The sequence below is a fragment of the Equus przewalskii genome, chromosome 14, assembly GCF_037783145.1.
Source record: "Equus przewalskii isolate Varuska chromosome 14, EquPr2, whole genome shotgun sequence".
In the NCBI taxonomy this organism is placed as follows: Eukaryota; Metazoa; Chordata; class Mammalia; order Perissodactyla; family Equidae; genus Equus; species Equus przewalskii.
Window position 1 is genome coordinate 48,310,259 of NC_091844.1, and position 17,467 is coordinate 48,327,725.

Consider the following 17,467-nt stretch of genomic DNA (forward strand, 5'->3'; position numbering starts at 1 on the left):
TCTTCTTATTTTTGTTCAAAGTAGACAGTAGTCACTGTATTCACAGTGTCAAAGAGAATGTGCTGGGACTTTATGGCAAGGGTCGAAAGTGTTGGCATAGAAATCAAAGTGACACGTTAGAAAAAGATCCAGACTTTGGAGTCTGAGAGACTAAACTTCAAATTTTGCGTCTGATGTGTATTTCCTATATGGCACTGGGGATAACATCCCTCACATGTAAAATTCGAGTAATAATATGTACTTCATAGATTCATTAAGAGGATTAAGCAAGGGAGTGTTTGCAAAGCATCACATAATATAATTTTATACATGAAAAATTTGAATAAATGACAGCTCTTGTTATTATAAGCTCATCTTTGCTTATTAATGTCCATAGATCCTATGGGTCACCTAAAGCAAATGTGAGTAAGATGATCTTAATGATGCTGACAATTGATCCAATCTTTTTATAATTGGTAATCACATCTATAAGACGTTATTTCATGTATAGAACTGACATGCTGTTTGAAAGGGGAAAAAATAGGAAAATATCTCAGTAGAAGAATCACATTGATATTTACTTATCTCCCCCATTTCCCACTGTGGATATTGCAAAGCCTTGGTTAATGGATTATTCTCTAAATGTCAATCCAGAGAGAATTTAGAGGAAAGTCCAACAAAGCCTTTGAGGTTTTTCAGAGTGGTATGGAATATGTCCATGTGTCAAAGGCCCAGTCCAAAAGCCCAAAAGAATAACAAAAATATCAAAGCTCTGGGTTGTCATTAAGAGAATAAGAAGTATGTTAAAAGTAGGTATTGGTTTTAAAAGCAATGTCTTAAGTATGGAAAAAAAATTTCTTAGTTATTCCAACATTCCACTTAAACTCGTCTATGTAAGTATCCTTCATGACTTTATACATCTGAAGATGGTGCAAGGAGTAGCATTCAGCAATGCTGACCTCAAATAACATGCTTTCTCAAGCTCACCAATCCCATTTGCAAGGATGTGATTTTGAAAATCTTCCAGAAATTTATTTTGTCTGCCAAGGGAAAGAACTCAAGAGAATTCTCAGCATTGAAACCATCTTAGGAAATATTGCCCAATGATTGACTGCACAAACTATACGTTGAAAATGCAAAGGGATAAAAATTATTGTCTACTCTTTAAATGATTAATACATGGAAGGATTTCCTAAAGAAACTATTGGATAGACATCTATGAACTCCCACCTACAGTGGTGCAGGATCCATTACTCAGTTGATGTGTGGTGTTGGGTGAGTATCTCCCCTAGTTTTCTCTGTGATATCAGAACAGAAAAATAAATACATATATCAAAGAAGTTGTCTGACAAAAAGACTTGTCAAATCATCATGCTTGAGAATCTCCTCATGAAGTATATTTTTTCCTGTACTTGAAACATTTATTAGTAGTTCTTTAATTAAAATTGTATGTAAATGTAATCAAATCAGAGGAAATGAGTCCCCAGAAGATTTTACAAGAAGAGTAAGCAGAAACGTAGGCTTTTTAATATTGTTGTTGTTAGAATTTAACATTGGAAAATACTGGAAAAAGTGGTATATTTGTGTCTTAGGTCTTCTGTAACAAAGTACCAAAAACTGGGTGGTTTAAAACAGCAGAAGTTGTTTATTATCTCACATTGATGAGACTGGAAATTCAAAATCATTGTGCCATCAGGGCCGTGCTCTCTCTGAAACCCATAGGGGGAATCTTCCTTGCCTTCTCCTCGTATCTGGTTGTTTGCAGGCAATCTTTGGAGTTCCTTGGTTTGTGAGGGCATCCCTCCAAACCCCAGGCTTCACATGGGGCATTCTCGCTGCATCTTCATGTTGCCGTCCCTCTAACTGTGCCTGTCTTTGTGTCCAAACATCTCATTTTTATCAGGGCAACGGTTATGCTGGATTAGAGCCCATGCTAATAACCTCGTTTCAACTTCAGTCCCTGTGTAAAGACCCTATTTCCAAATAAGGTCACGTTCTGAGGTACTGAGGGTTCTGACGTCAACATGTTTTTTGTGGGGAGAGACAGTTCAGCTGATGACAACTGGTGATAGAGAAGACCTTGTAATTCTGTGTCATATATTATTTTCTTTCATTGTTTTTTCTCTACACACAAATATGAAATTATCAAAATTTCAAAGATGACAAAGTTTGTAGTGTTCTTATTATAAGTTGGTGACAGTCTAATAGTGACATTAGGACTTAAAAACATTAGGGCATCTCTGCTTTTGAGAGTCCACATGTCAAAGAACCCATAGAAACCAAGCTGTTGTTACAATTTGATTTCATTTTAAGGTAATTTGATACAAGAAAGTTCACATTTCTTCAAAACTTCAAAAATGTCAAGAATAATTTCTGTCATTAGAAAGATTCGCTGTGTTACCAAGTTTTAGCCCTTGTTTTCTATACATCAAACCCAGTCCTGAAATAATGAAATTACAAATAAAAAAACTCTTCAAAAACTGGACTCATATAAAATTTCGGGGGGAAAAAAACTATTATATAAACTAAGATTTTTCTGTGAATTTCTTTTTCTTTCAAGAGAATTCAGATTTTTTTGTTTTAAAGGACAAAGAATGGAGTTTGGGTCAAAGGTCTAATGTGGTAACATAAGATGTTTTGGCCTTCGAGTTTAGTCCTGCTGTTTAAGCTTTACACAGATCCTATGTCTTTACCTAAGATTTTTTTAAATAGACTTTACTTTTTAGAGCAGTTTTAGGTTTACATAAAAATTGAGCAGAAAGGACAGATATTTCTCATATATCCCTGTCCCCACACATGCATATCCTCCCCCATTATTAACATCCCCACGAGGGTAGTACATTTGTTACAGTTGATGAACCTACATGGACACATCATTGTTACCCAGAGTCCATAGTTTACATTAGGGTTCACTCATGGTGTTGTACATTCTGTGAGTTTGAATAAATGTATAATGACATGTATCCACCATTATAGTATCACACAGGGTAGTTTCACTACCTTAAAATCCTCCATATTCTGCCTATTCATCACTCCCTACTCCCTAACCCCTGGCAACTACTCATCTTTTTAAGGTCTCTGTAGTTTTGCCTTTTCCAGAATGTCATAAAATATATAGTTGGAATCATACAGTATGTAGCCTTTTCAGATTGACTTTTTTCACTTACTAATATGCCTTTAAGATTCATCCATGTCATTTCATGGCTTGATAGCTCATTTCTTTTTAGTGCTGATTAATATTCTGTTGTCTGGATGTACCACACTTGATTTATCCATTCACCTTTGAAGGACATCTTGGTTGCTTCCAGGTTTGGGCAATTATGAATGAAGCTGCTATAAACATCTGAGTGCAGGTTTTTGTGTGGATGTTAAGTTTTCAGCTCCTTTGGGTAAATACGAAGGAGCACGATTGCTGGATTATATGGTAAGAGTATATTTAGTTTTTTAAGAAACTACTAAACTGCCTTCCACATGGTAGTACCATTTTGCATTCCCACCAGCAATGAATGATTATTCTTGTGGCTCCACATCCTTGGCAGCATTTGATGTTGTCAGTGTTCTGGATTTTGGCAATTCTAATAGATATGCAGTCATCTCTCATTGTTTTAATTTTAATTTCCCTGATGACATATGATGTAGAACATCTTTTCATATGTTTATTTGCCATCTGTATATCTTCTTTGGTGAGGTGTCTGTTAAAATCTATGGCCTATTTTTAAATCAAGTTGTGTTCTCATTGTTGACTTTTAAGAGTCTTTTGTTTATTTTGGGTAACAGTTCTTTATCAGACATGTCTTTTGCAAATATTTTCTCCCAGTCTGTGGCTTGTCTCTTTATTGACAGTGTCTTTTGCAGAGCAGAAATTTTTAATTTTAGATTTTTTTACCAAGAAATATACAAAACTTTGAACTTTTACTCAACCTTTTACTCCAAGAAATAAAATAATCATGATACATACTGCTGGTAGACATAACCACATATAAATTGCTAAAACAATAACACTTACCGTAGGTAAATTTTTATATTGAACAAAAACTGATATCTGAAAAATTGGGCTTGGTAGAAATGTTAACAACAACTACAACGAAAACCTCACAATTCCAGATCATAATAATAATCAGAGGACCAGGCCGTGAGCACCCTCCTCCCCGGCCTGACCCCCGGGGCGGGGGGTGTGGCTCCCGTGCCCGGGGGTCACGTGCTTCGTGCGGCTCGGGTTTGAAATGATGGGTTTTGGGCTGAGTCGAGTCCAGCCCTTTAGAAAAGTTGCTGCAGCAGGAGGAACATGATCTCCTCGGGGTCCGCCTTGCGTTTCGGCTTGGACGCCGCTGCCGCGCCACTCCCCGAGCCAGCGGGCTGCGAGGGCCCTGGAGAGGGTGCTCGGCCCGGCGGGAGCGTGTTCCTGGCCATCCGGTCGAGCGCTGGCGCTCGGGCTGCTCCCTGAAGGGGCGTCCGGGGGGCGTTCCGTCCGCAGATGGGGCGGCCAGGCCGCGCGGCCTCCCCGGGGCGGGGTGGCGGTCACCTGGGCGGCCTCTGGCGCAGGTTTGCAAACCCTTTCCGCATCGTCCCGGACATAGCAGTTGGTACAAAGCGGGGATCCGACGAGCTCTTCTCTGCCTGCGTCACCAACGGACCCTTTATCATGAGCAGCGGCTCGGCCTCCGCAGCCAACGGGAATGACAGCAAGAAGTTCAAGGGCGACAGCAGGAGCGCAGGCGTGCCCTCCCGCGTCATCCACATCCGCAAGCTGCCCAGCGACGTCACCGAGGGCGAGGTCATCTCTCTGGGGCTGCCCTTCGGGAAGATCACCAACCTCCTGATGCTGAAAGGTAAGAACCAGGCCTTCATCGAGATGAACACGGAGGAGGCCGCCAACACCATGGTGAACTACTCCACGTCAGTGACGCCCGTGCTGCGCAGCCAGCCCATCTACATCCAGTTCTCCAGCTACAAGGAGCTCAAGACCGACAGCTCGCCCAACCAGGCGCGCGCCCAGGCGGCCCTGCAGGCCGTGAACTCGGTCCAGTCAGGAAATCTGGCCCTGACCGCCTCGGCCGCCGTGGTGGACGCCGGGATGGCGATGGCCGGCCAGAGCCCGGTGCTGAAGATCATCGTGGAGAATCTGTTCTACCCGGTGACCCTGGACGTGCTCCACCAGATCTTCTCCAAGTTCGGCACGGTGCTGAAGATCATCACCTTCACCAGGAACAACCAGTTCCAGGCGCTGCTGCAGTACGCGGAGCCTGTGAGCGCGCAGCACGCCAAGCTGTCGCTGGACGGCCAGAACGTCTACAACGCCTGCTCCACGCTGCGCATCGACTTCTCCAAGCTCACCAGCCTCAACGTCAAGCACAAGAGCGGCGACTACGCGCGCCCCGACCTGCCCTCGGGCGACAGCCAGCCCTCGCTGAACCAGACCATGGCCGAGGCCTTCGGTGCGCCTGGTATAATGTCAGCCTCTCCATATGCAGGAGCTGGTTTCCCTCCCACCTTTGCCAGTCCTCAAGCCGCAGGCCTCTCTGTTCCCAACGTGCACGGGGCATTGGCCCCCCTGGCCATCCCGTCCGCGGCGGCAGCGGCAGCAGCGGGCAGGATCGCCCTCCCGGACCTGGCTGGGGCCGGGAACTCCGTGCTGCTGGTCAGCAACCTGAACCCCGAGAGAGTCACACCCCAAAGCCTCTTTATTCTTTTCAGCGTGTACGGTGACATGCAGCGGGTGAAGATCCTCTTCAACAAGAAGGAGAACGCGCTGGTGCAGATGGCCGACGGCAGCCAGGCCCAGCTGGCCATGAGCCACCTCAACGGGCACAAGCTGCACGGGAAGCCGGTGCGCATCACGGCGTCCAAGCACCAGAACGTGCAGCTGCCCCGCGAGGGCCAGGAGGACCAGGGCCTCACCAAGGACTACGGTAGCTCGCCGCTGCACCGCTTCAAGAAACTGGGCTCCAAGAACTTCCAGAACATCTTCCCGCCCTCCGCCATCCTGCACCTCTCCAACATCCCGCCATCCAAATCCGAGGACGACCTCAAGATCCTCTTCTCCAGCAACGGCGGGATTGTCAAGGGGTTCAAGTTCTTCCAGAAGGACCAGAAGATGGCGTTGATCCAGATGGGCTCGGTGGAGGACGCGATCCTGGCGCTCATCAACCTGTACAACCACGACCTGGGCGAGAACCACCACCTGCGGGTCTCCTTCTCCAAGTCCACCATCTAGGCCGCCGGGACCCCGCGGGCGCCGCCACCACTTCCGTCATTCCAGAAAAGCCACTTTAAAAAGCAGTTGAAGTGACCTTAAAAGACCAGAGATTTTATTTTTTTAAAGAGAAACCAGTTTACCTGTTTTTAAAAAAATTAAATCTAATTCCTTTGGGGAGCCGGGCTCGGCCCTCGCTCGGGAAGTGGACAGCGCGCCCGCCGACCCGTGCCTTCTGCCGTCGGCGGTCCCCCGTGGCCCTCCTGTGCCTTAAACCCGCGCCCCGCGGGCCTCGCGGGGGCAGACTCGGGTTGGGGGACGGGTGCCCGGCCGTGGCCCACACAGTGTAATCACGTGTGCGATGGCCCCCGGCTGCCGCCGCCTTCAGCTCCCTAATCTTGTGCTTCGATGCGCCGCACGCCTGTGCCTAGCGATCTCTCCAGTTGACCAAATATGCTAATCTTTCTTCATTTATATGTAAAAGACATAGTTTAAGTAACTTTTTATAGCGAGATGATGAAAATGGTATGAGTGTATCTAACTTCCTCCTCCTGGTGAGCTGTATACTGTACTCGTGTTTCTGTGACGGCCGCAGGGCCTCCCGACGCCTTAGGCCCGTCCTCGTCCCAGGACGGGCGCGCTCCGACTTTCAGGGTCTCCTTTTTCCTGCAAATTTTGGACCAAAGTTTTCTGTTTTGTCTGCCTCTGACACTGGGACCCAGACGCTGGGGCCGCGGCCCTCTAGTCTTAACGTCTCCTTCGTGCCTCGCCTGCTCCCCTGGGTCCAAGGGGCTCCCTGCTCGCGGACCCCGTGCTGGCCGGCCCGCCCTGGGGCCTAGGCCCCCGTTCCAGATGGGGTGGAACAAGGGTGTAGATATTTATAATTTTTTATACCTGTTGTCAGAGACGAGGGGCAGCAATCGCGGTTTTTGTGGTGACAGATGTATATTTTGATAGCAATTACAGGTCAGTATTGTGACGGGGACTTGGCGTGCTCCACCGCCCGCCGCCGGCTGGTAATGCAGAGAGAACGGAATTAAAGCAATTTTATAACAACAACAAAAAATAATAATCAGAAATTTTGATGTAGAAGAAATTGACTAGAGATTCAATTATGTGTTATAAAATTTACGTAGAAAATAACTGATGATAATTTTAGTGAATAGGGAAATTTAAAAATTGGAAATGTAACTACTGTGTAGAAAATTCAGTAATTAATTAATTAATTTAGTTTAATGGAAATCATTCAAGAAAATTCTATATAAATTCTGATTATATGCTTGCATACATTAAAAAAAGGTCAAAATATCTGAGATTAAGCAATGGGTCAAAATAAAATTGTTAAAATGACAAAATTAAAACTGTGTTCTTGCTCAGAGGTCAAAGAGCATAGAGTCATAATATAATGACGTTTTGTGCAAGTATGATTCTTTAGCATTCATTTTGTGAAACCCCTTCTGCCATTCATTTCCACAAGTTATATACACAGCATCTTTTAAATTTAAGTAAATTTCAGTACATTTTTTAAACTATCATGCATGTGTGTGTTAGTGTGTGTGAGTTTGAAGATATCTTGAAGTGTCACAAAGTTAGAGTTTGGAATTGATTCCAGCAGGCATTTGCTAAACAAATACTATGTGCTGAACACATCCTCCAAGCTGACCTCTGATTTCAGGTGGCTCTGCTGGATAGTTCTCACACACTCGCCCTCTCTCTGCTTTTTGTCTCATTCCTCCTGTCCCCCTCAAAATGCAGGTGTTTCCTTAGGTCACTGTGCCTTTCAACTGCCATAATTATAGGAATAAAATTATTGCCTTTCCTTCAAATATAAACTCAAAAACTACTTCATACAGGAATCCAAACATAGCAAAAGACATTGGTGAAACTCAATATTTCTTCTTAGAACAAAGTACAAAGATAACTCATTTATTTACCAAGTAAACTTATTTTGAGTATCATCTCACTGCATATGTAAATAAACAGAGGAAATTTCTATTAATCTTTTCAAGCCCCACAAGAGAAAAAGTTACCGAGATAGATAGATAAAATTATAATCAGGTGTTTAGATACAATATACCAATAAAGAAGTAAAAGTATTAAATTTTCAGCAGTTGCTGCCAACAACTAAAGTGCCAACGTAGAAAATGCTTTTCAAAGTATTTTACCAAGGGCCAGGCCCCAAGGCCAAGAGGTTAAGTTCACGTGCTCTGCTTCAGTGGCCTGGGGTTTACCATTTTGGATCCTGGTGCGGACCCAGCACCCCTCGTTAAGCTGTGCTATGGCAGCATCCCACATAGAAGAACTAGAATGACTTAAACAACTAGGATATGCAGCTGTGTACTGGGGGCTTCGGGGAGACAAAAAAAAAAAAAAAAAAAGAGGAAGATTGGCAACAGATGTTAACTCAGGGCCATTCTTTCTCACCAAAAACAAAAACCATTTACAAAAAGTATTTTACCAAGATCTTCTAATCTTCTAAAATTTGAATTTATTTAATATTTAAACATTCTTTTTAATGGCTTTGTAACACTGATTCAAAAGAGCTGATCTAGACAGTTGTAATTTTACAGTGTTTGAGACGTGAAATTAACTCTGGTGTACCAGCTGATAGGGCTTAACCAATTTGTGTAGAAATATCAATCTGTACATGACTTGTATGGATTTTATTTTGTGGGGAAAATGTTCTCCGCATTTAGGTTGCCTCCTAAAGTGTTTCGATTTTCTTGGTGAAGATAGAATATACAGTGTTAACTTGCTGAGTCAGAGTTACAGCAGTCCATGGAAAAAGATGGGTGGTTCAGAAAATAAGCCCTGAATCAGAGACGCACATATAAACTTATCACTCCTTTTTCATGTGGCACTGAAACTCAATTGCTTGTCTGAAATATTTATGAGGCCTGTAAGACTTGAAAAAAAAGCAGAATTAAGAAAAGTAGAAGTATATTCCATTTATGTAAATTAGTTTTCAAACAAAATATACATTTTGACTTACTATGGAGAAAACTATTGGTTTTGAACTTTTTTTTTTGAGGAAGATTAGCCCTCAACTAACTACTGCCAGTCCTCCTCTTTTTGCTGAGGAAGCCTGGCCCTGAGCTAACATCCGTGCCCATCTTCCTCTGCTTTATATGTGGGATGCCTACCACAGCATGGTGTGCCAAGCAGTGCCATGTACGCACCCGAGATCCGAACCAGCGAACCCCGGGCCGCCGAGAAGCGGAACGTGCGAACTTAACGGCTGCGGCGCCGGGCCGGCCCCGGTTCTGAACTTTAATGGTCTAAGTTTTCCAAGTCATGACAACAAAGTTCGTGAATATTTTGGCCACTATTGGAGTGTTCTAAGAGGTTAAATATAGTTTAATTTTTTTCCAAATTAGTTTTATTATTCCTTCTCTCTGAGTAAACTATTCATTGAGTGTTTGTTTCCCAATAAACTAGTATTTGCTTTATTTCTCCTAGTAAATATTTTATGGATTAATGGGATATATCTATTTTTAATGCACAAATTCTACCAGCCCCCCTCAAATAAATAAGAACTATCAAGGAAATATTTAAATAGTGGAGTTCTCATATGGGCAGAGGAACCTGATTACTTAAGTTTTTATGTACAAGAAAACTGTTATGTACAAAAAAAGCTTACATTGGAAATTTCGGGACATTTTCACAGAGGATGGTTTAGCTTAGAAAAATCACTTTCTCTGACCAAAGCTTGTCACCAAGATACATTTGAACTAATGGAAGCTAGCATTTATGTAGTGCCTGTGATATCTCCTTGGCATTATTTACATTTGTCTGGATAATTCTTTGTTCAGGGGGCTGTTCTATTCCTTTCAAGCGTTTAACAGCATGTCTGTCCTCTATTCACTAGATGCCAGTAGAAACCCATTTCTCCTTTGTGACAGCCAGGTATATTGTCAGACATTTTCAAATGTCTCTTGGGGGACAAGATTTCCCCTGGTTGAGAACCACTGTCTAATTAAACCTGGACATTTGTGGTCAGTGCCATTACTGCATTTCTGATGTCATGTCCATGATATAGAATTGATAAGAAAGAAATCTGCAGCCTAAGCTTCCATGCAACAATAAATCAAATTATGAAACAATCAGAAAAAAAAGAAACTAAAAACCACAGAAACACATGCATTTGTGACATGGTTATAAAAGAAATTAACGTAAAATATCTGATCATTAATGTGAAGTAACCATGACATTGGACCTTTAAATTTGATCAGCAACTTTTAAATATAAATGCCTTGGCACCTTCACAGAAATTCCTTAATGCTCAGAGAGTTCCTCTGTTACTTCATTTGTGTGGAATCACTTGGGGAAAGCCAAACTTTTTAACAACTACTGACAAGGTGTGAAATTTTCCTATAGCCCTCAGAGAATTAATCTTCTATTAGCCATCTAGCTCTTACAGAGAGAGAGAGTGAGAGAGAGAACTAAGGAAACTTTGATCATCCTTTCAAGACCTCTCCCACTGTTCCACTTATTACGACACCTGCATCATCTATGTGGCCAGAAAGTCTTCATTCCAAAATTGCCTACTTTCTGAACTGAGTGACGCAGCAAATATGACAGAATAGTTAAAAGATTTCTCATTTATGAGTCAGAGCAAACCAGGCTATTAAAGAAGCATAAAAATTAACCTTAGGGGGTTTTCTTTCCTCTATCAGCAGTGGTCATTTTAGTAGTGTTTAACTATGCTTTAAACAGTTTCCCAAATCCCTGTTAGAGATGGTCATGCAGACAGCCTTACAACAGACCAAGCTCATTTAACATTTCTTCCATACAGTTCCCCCATTAATAGGATAATATCAGCAGCCACTGAGGAAACTAAAATAATGTTATATTTTGGAGCAGACTTCCTCCAGACTTGGCTGGTGGCTTTGGTTGTAGTGCTGACTGGATGTCTTTTGAACTTGGGATCAATGAGTGATGGAATACTGCTTTGCAGTGCTTGACTCACTGTATTATTGTGCTAACTGTATTTATTATGCACTGATTGTGAGCCAATTATTCTAGCAGGCATCGTCATGACCAGGGAACAATGTATATAATAAGTAATAAAATAGTATACTTAGGGCCATACATCATAGGCATACACAAAGGCTATAATTTACTAAGTAATGTATCAAGGAGTACATAGGAGTGTCTTAAAAGTGAGTACGTAAGTATTGAGTGTTCAGTATGGAGAAGAGATTTATATTAGATCATGTGAATCAGAGATGGTTTTGTGGCCAAGGTAAGCTTTGAATGTGGAGTTGAAAGAGATCAGAGTTATAGAATGATATATAGAGAAGCGTAAACAAAGGCATAAAGTCAGACAGAAAAGAGAGAGAGGGAGAAAGGAGAAAGAGAAGAAAGAGAAGGAGAAGAAGGAGAAGGAGAGGAAGGGGGAGGGGGAGGAGGACAAGGAGAAGGAAGAAAACAAGAGGAAAGAAGGAAGGAAGGAAGGGACAAGGGAGTGAGGTGTGGAGGAAGGAAAGGAAGGGAGGGAGCAATGAAGGAAGGAAGGAGATGCAGTCATCCAGGTGGGAGAGGACTGATCTAAGTTTCCTAATGAGAGAAGAGGCTGATAACATAAAAGAGAGAAATAAACTGATGCCTCTAAAAGAGTGGGTAAGAGCACATTTAGATTATGGCATCATGATGAAAATTGACTTTTTTAAAGTGTGGCCTCCAGACCAGTAGCATCAACATCACATGAGACCTTGTTAGAATTGCAAATTTGGGGGCCCCCCCACACCTACTTAAACAAGACTTCCAAGTGATTCTGATGCTGGCTCATTTGAGAACAACTGATCCACAATGTAGGATGAATGTGAGTGAAAAGACCAGAGGTCCCAGCTAGAAGGATGCTGAGTTAGTCTCCTAAACCAACATAAATCCAAACTAAGCAAGTAGTTCATAAAATTCTTTGATAATAATGAGTAGAGATGGGTATGAAAATGTAAAGAAGGATGGATTTGTGAGGCTTGGAAGAAATTGCTTTTTAGGGTTTATTTGACATCTAAGTAGGTCATTCATAAAACTGATTTGATGAGGTTGATGAGCAAATTGTTGCCTAATTATATTTTCACTGTAAGAGTCTGAAAAAGGTTTTCAGGCATAACATTGAATATTAAAAAAAATGGTTTTTTTCAAAAACATATCCTAGCCTTCTGCTATTAAGCCATATTACCCGTCCATAAAGTTGATGTAGATGGGGAATTATGTATAGGTAATAAATTGCACATTTGGCAGTGTTTCCTTTGCATTTGTTTTAAAAATATGCATACTTTATTTAAATACGCTGACAGAAATGAGATCTTTCTTCACATTTTCATGCTGCTGTTCTGGGAAAGTAAATTATGCTGTGATAAAAAATAAGTAATTGCTTCTTGTGTTTAATTGATTTTTTTATAGAAATTACAATGCAGATTTGATTAAAGGAAGATAGTGCATTACCTATGGTTGGTTCACAAGACACATAATGGTATGAAAGAGTGCCACCCAGCACAGAAATTATACCATCATTTTCTCTGAATGTGTTGAGTGGGAGATATTTAGAATTCTTTATGACTTATAAACACTGCAGAATGTTTCTTTTCCCATCTAAAGCAGGATGATAGGGACCTCTATTTCACAGTCATAACATGTCCTGACTGTTAAATTGTAGAAGCCTTTTGGGGGAGAAGTAACTATTGGTAGATTTTAAATAAGAAAGAAGACTGTGAATTTGATGCTGACAAATGATGCACCTTGTAACAAGGTCACTCCTGAAGTTTGCTAGTTAAGTCTTGTTTGAGTCAGTTGTATCAAATAAATCTGAAAAATGTCTATAAAAAAATTAGATTCTAATTCTTGCTCTACTCCAAGGTTTCACAACCTTGGCACTATGGACATTTGGGGCCGGTTAAGTCTTTGTTGTAGGGGATGTCCTGTGCATTGTGAGATGTTTAGCAACATTCCCATGTCTATCTGCCAGATACTGGAAGTGCTATCAAGCACCACCACCACCCGCAACCAGTTGTGACAACCAAAAATGTCTACAGACATTGTCAAATGTCTCCAGGGTTTCAAAATTGTCCCTAGGTGAGAACCATTGCTCTATTTCATTGAAATATAAGCTGCAAAATTTTGCTGATTTAAAAAAACAAAAAATAACCCAAATCTATTATTTCTCAATCATCTTGGATAATTCTGCTCCTCGGGCTCAGCGCCTTTTTGGGATTCCAGGTTCTTTTATACATTCTTCTTTCTGTCTTGTCCAGAAGTCCCAGGAATTTAGAGTATTTTCTTCTCATTGAATGGCTACCCTCATCCAATAGGTCCCTTTAAGTTTTCTGTGTTTTTTTTTTTTTTTAAATCTTCTGTTTATCCTCCCCAAGCCTGGTGTGAAGCAGGAAAGTCCTTTCAGCTTCCTCTTCCTTTATATCTTTGAAAGAACTAACCCCTTGTATTTGAAGGGTTTTCTGTTAATTCCCGTGGTAATAAAGTCAGGGGATAAACAAGGAGACATTATAAAGGTTTTCAGAATCCTTTGGAGGTTTTAGGGTAGTGGTTCTTGAGGTATGTAAGTCTTACTAACTTTGGACCTCCGCTTTCATATGAAGGGTTAGCTCATAAGACTCATCTCTCTTCCTTACCTTTAGTGAAGGCTAAGTGCAGCCTTACATCAAAGATGGCCCTACTGCCCCCTACTAAACATGAAGATGCCAAAGCAGAGGAATAGTGGTCTTAATTTAATGGACATTAATATATCATCAATGACCACACAACTGAGAGATTCTGTAAGCCTCTGTCTTATCCAGGCATGATTTCTTTCTCTGGACATTTCCATACCATTGACAATCATGCACCTTTACTCATACTATTAACTACCATGGGCCTTCATCAAGCATTAATCTTAAGAATTTTATTTTTGTTAGTATTTACACAATTTGTTTATTATAAATAGATGTTAGACTTCTAAAAACTTATTTTTCTTCTGCATGAAAGTCATATCAACCTCCCAAAAGGTATTTTTATCCTATTATTTACACTTGTTTGAGGGAAAAAGCTCTTATTAATTGATGCCAATGTTTAATTTGCCTTCCTACCCAAGGAGTGCTCGGCTCAACATCTGGTAGTTGGTAGACTCAATGTGAGCTGTAATCCTAGATAGAGGGCTGACATTAGAACCATTGGCAGCATGGCTCAAGTCCCAATTTTCCTGCTTAGAGCTAATGTTACTTTGGATAAGTCACTTAACTTCCTTATATTTTAATTTCTTCTTATTTAAAATGAGTGTAGTATCTATCAGACAGAATTTTTAAGAAATTAAGTTAATTTTTATAAGTCGTGTTCATTAAATAGAATATCTTTGCAATATTATATTCTTATTTCATTTGATCTTAACTAGCCATTGACCCTTTTCTTGTGATATATCTCTGCTCTTAGTATAATTGAAGAGTTTTTACCTATTTTCCCTTAGTAATATTTCGAGAAATTAATTTATTCTGCAAGACTCAATGTTCTCTTTTTACATATTCAACCATCACCAATGTCATCTCTTCCCACTTTTATGCTAGAGAGGATACAAATGCATCTATTATATTAGAAAAAACTGAAAGACAAGACCCTCATGGTATTATAATACCAGATAATATAGTTAAAACTCATTTACTCTTTCCTCCAGTGCCTAATCTGCACTGTACTAGGCACAGAAGATAAAATGGTTATCACGACAGATACGATCCTTGCTTCATAGACTTAAAATCTTGTGGAGCAGATAAAAAATTAAGCAAAGATTAATAATGTAGTGTTTATTATTTTTCTTCTATCACTCAATTAATGATCATATTTAGGATTTATGTTCAACTTCTTTACTTTGTAATTACTTTCCATCCTTCTAAACTTCGGTTTTCTCACACAATTCTAATTTTACATAAATTCTCCGGAAAGATTATGTCTCTCCCAAATTCACTCAGCTATATAGTTGTAGAGACCCTACCTAATGTTCTGCCAAAATACTACGTTTCAAATGGGATTGGAGTTTATATATTCTTTAAGAAATTCTTCTGTTTCTTTAGTCTATATTGCTGTCTGCACTCCCAGTTAATTATTTATAATGCCCACCCACATCTCAGTTGTGACAGCACTATGTTTCAAGAACGCATTTTAAACCTATGTAGAACAGAAACAACAGAAATGTTTGTTTCTAGAGGTTTCTTTGTCGTTTTGAATGACAAATGAGACCCAGACTCTTCTGTTTCAGTTAATACAAGCAGATAAAGACACAAGGAGATTGCAATTTGGTGTAAAGGGTATAATTCTAATTTTTAACCTTTAAGCAAACAGTATTTATTAACCAAAGTGTTCATTTGGGAAAAAACTTTCAAGTTAACACAGTCTGAGGAGTGTAATTGGGGTTGTGCACGTTGAATACACTGCAGAGAAATTTTATTCAAGGAACCTTCTGAATAGATAAGAATTCAATTCGTTACTGAGCTTTTCTTCAGCAAAGTCTTCAGTGGCCTCCAGTGTGCATTTGGCAATCTTAGGAGTGCACACCAAGGACCAACCGGAAGGGAAAGGCCCCAAAGCCAGAGGAGAATCTGGGCGAGAAGATGAATCCATATGCGTCCTTTGGAAGCCAGATGAGCAGATGGTGCTGTTGACATTCTGTGATGAGAGCTGAGAAACCTACCCAGTATTCTCCCTGAGATGGAAGACCACATCTCCCGTGCCTGGAGAAGAGCCATAGATCCACTCGTATGCAAAGCTCTAGGATTTTTCTTAGCAAGCAGTTTGGAGTCTACTCTAGTATTTTGACTGTTACTGTCCCACAAAGGAGTTTCTCCAATTTCCAGTTCCACTGTTAATAGAGCATTTACATTCACATTTAGCTGTAAACTGCAAAGTCTAGCTCTCCAAAGCTTTTGCTCTTAGCTACATGCCTCACTTTTGAGAGTTCTTGTTTTTGTTTTAACCCATTTTGGTTGCACTTACTGCTGAAAGAAATAGCAGCATAAATCTAGTTTCAGTTACTGTTTTTCTCCTGTATCTGTTGATATTTTATCTTTTTTAGAAAAATGACAAAGAAAAAAAGAGAAAAGCTCAAATATCAGGAACCAGTACGTATTTTACACTGTGACTTTGCTCTCAAGGAACAAGTGAGTGAATTTCTTATTGGTAATATAGTAACTCCTTGAAATAGCATTTTTCTAATGTTTTTGGTTTATTTTTATTTATGTAGAGGAGAATGAGTGATTGGGATTTGGGATGTTTGGAGGGTCCAAAATCTAGAGAGGAAATACCTAAGGGAAAGGAAACTTCAAGTGGTACAAGAGATGATGATCACTACTGAGTTATTAAAGAAGCTGCCAGTTCCAAATATTACTAGATTTCTTTGGGTTAAGATTGGATTCCCAAGAGAGGATGAACTGAGGGGATAAAAGGAAGTTGTTGCATGAACTGAATGGGGAGTATTTCATAATTAGGAAGCCATGGGGCAGGTAGACCTGGTTTCTTTCTGGGAATGATGAGGGGTGAATAAAGTAAAGAGTAGGTATCCAACACTTTGGTGGAGCCTTCTAGGCCGACACAGCAGAAAAAACCAAAGGGCCAGGTTTACAGAATATAAGAGGCCGGCATGTGATCACCAGTAGCACAGACACAGATAACAATGGACTGAAAAAGGGTTGATCCTGCTTTGGCTTGCAATGCTACCCATTCTCTTTAAGAGACATAATTTGGAAAACCTAGCGGGTTTGGAGGCTTCCCATCCATCCAAACTAGGAGTAGGTAGAATTTAACATTCTAAGATGATCCTTTTCCATCTTGCCATGTATGATAAGGCCCAGATTTGATTACCTTAAGTTCTCTGTAATTGGGTTTCTCTGGTAAATGGCAACTTTCTTCAGGACTTTCCCTATGTACCAATTCTTTTAGAGAATAATTACTTCTTACCTAAATTGTTTAGTTGTGCCTTCGAATCTGAACTGTCTGCTGTCCATAGTTTAATTTAATCTTGTTTCCATAGTCCTTCAAAACCAATGTGTGTTTATCCTATTTGTATGCAAAGCTTTCATTCATTAACATTGCCGCCCACAGTCTCAGAAAGGCACTGCTGTTATGTTCAGTTTTATTTAAACTTTGAGATTATTTATTTTAGAGTGTTCTTTCCTACTGTAGCATGAAGCAATATTTTAATTTCATTGTCAAAAGATGAAAGACGTAGGAGTTAGTTACAGTTGCGATTGCCCTGTAGCTGAGATTGAATGGAGCTAGAATCTATTTAAATTTGCATTGTGCTTGAAAGATGAGACT

At 40.5% G+C, this 17,467-nt stretch overlaps 2 protein-coding genes across 45 annotated transcripts in view; both read left to right on the top strand.

Annotated features, from left to right (window-relative positions):
• NRXN1 (neurexin 1) overlaps positions 1–17,467 on the top strand; it is a 1,068,408-nt gene that overhangs the window by 232,568 nt on the left and 818,373 nt on the right. The window lies entirely within an intron of this gene.
• On the top strand, positions 1,443–7,704 carry LOC103566310 (polypyrimidine tract-binding protein 1). Its single transcript, XM_008542661.2, has one exon. The coding sequence runs from the start codon at positions 4,454–4,456 to the stop codon at positions 6,191–6,193; it is 1,740 nt and encodes a 579-aa protein (XP_008540883.2). The 5' UTR covers positions 1,443–4,453; the 3' UTR covers positions 6,194–7,704.

Excerpts from the sequence above, each read along its gene's own strand:
- LOC103566310 (XM_008542661.2), top strand. The coding sequence starts at position 4,454 with ATGGGGCGGCCAGGCCGCGCGGCCTCCCCGGGGCGGGGTGGCGGTCAC.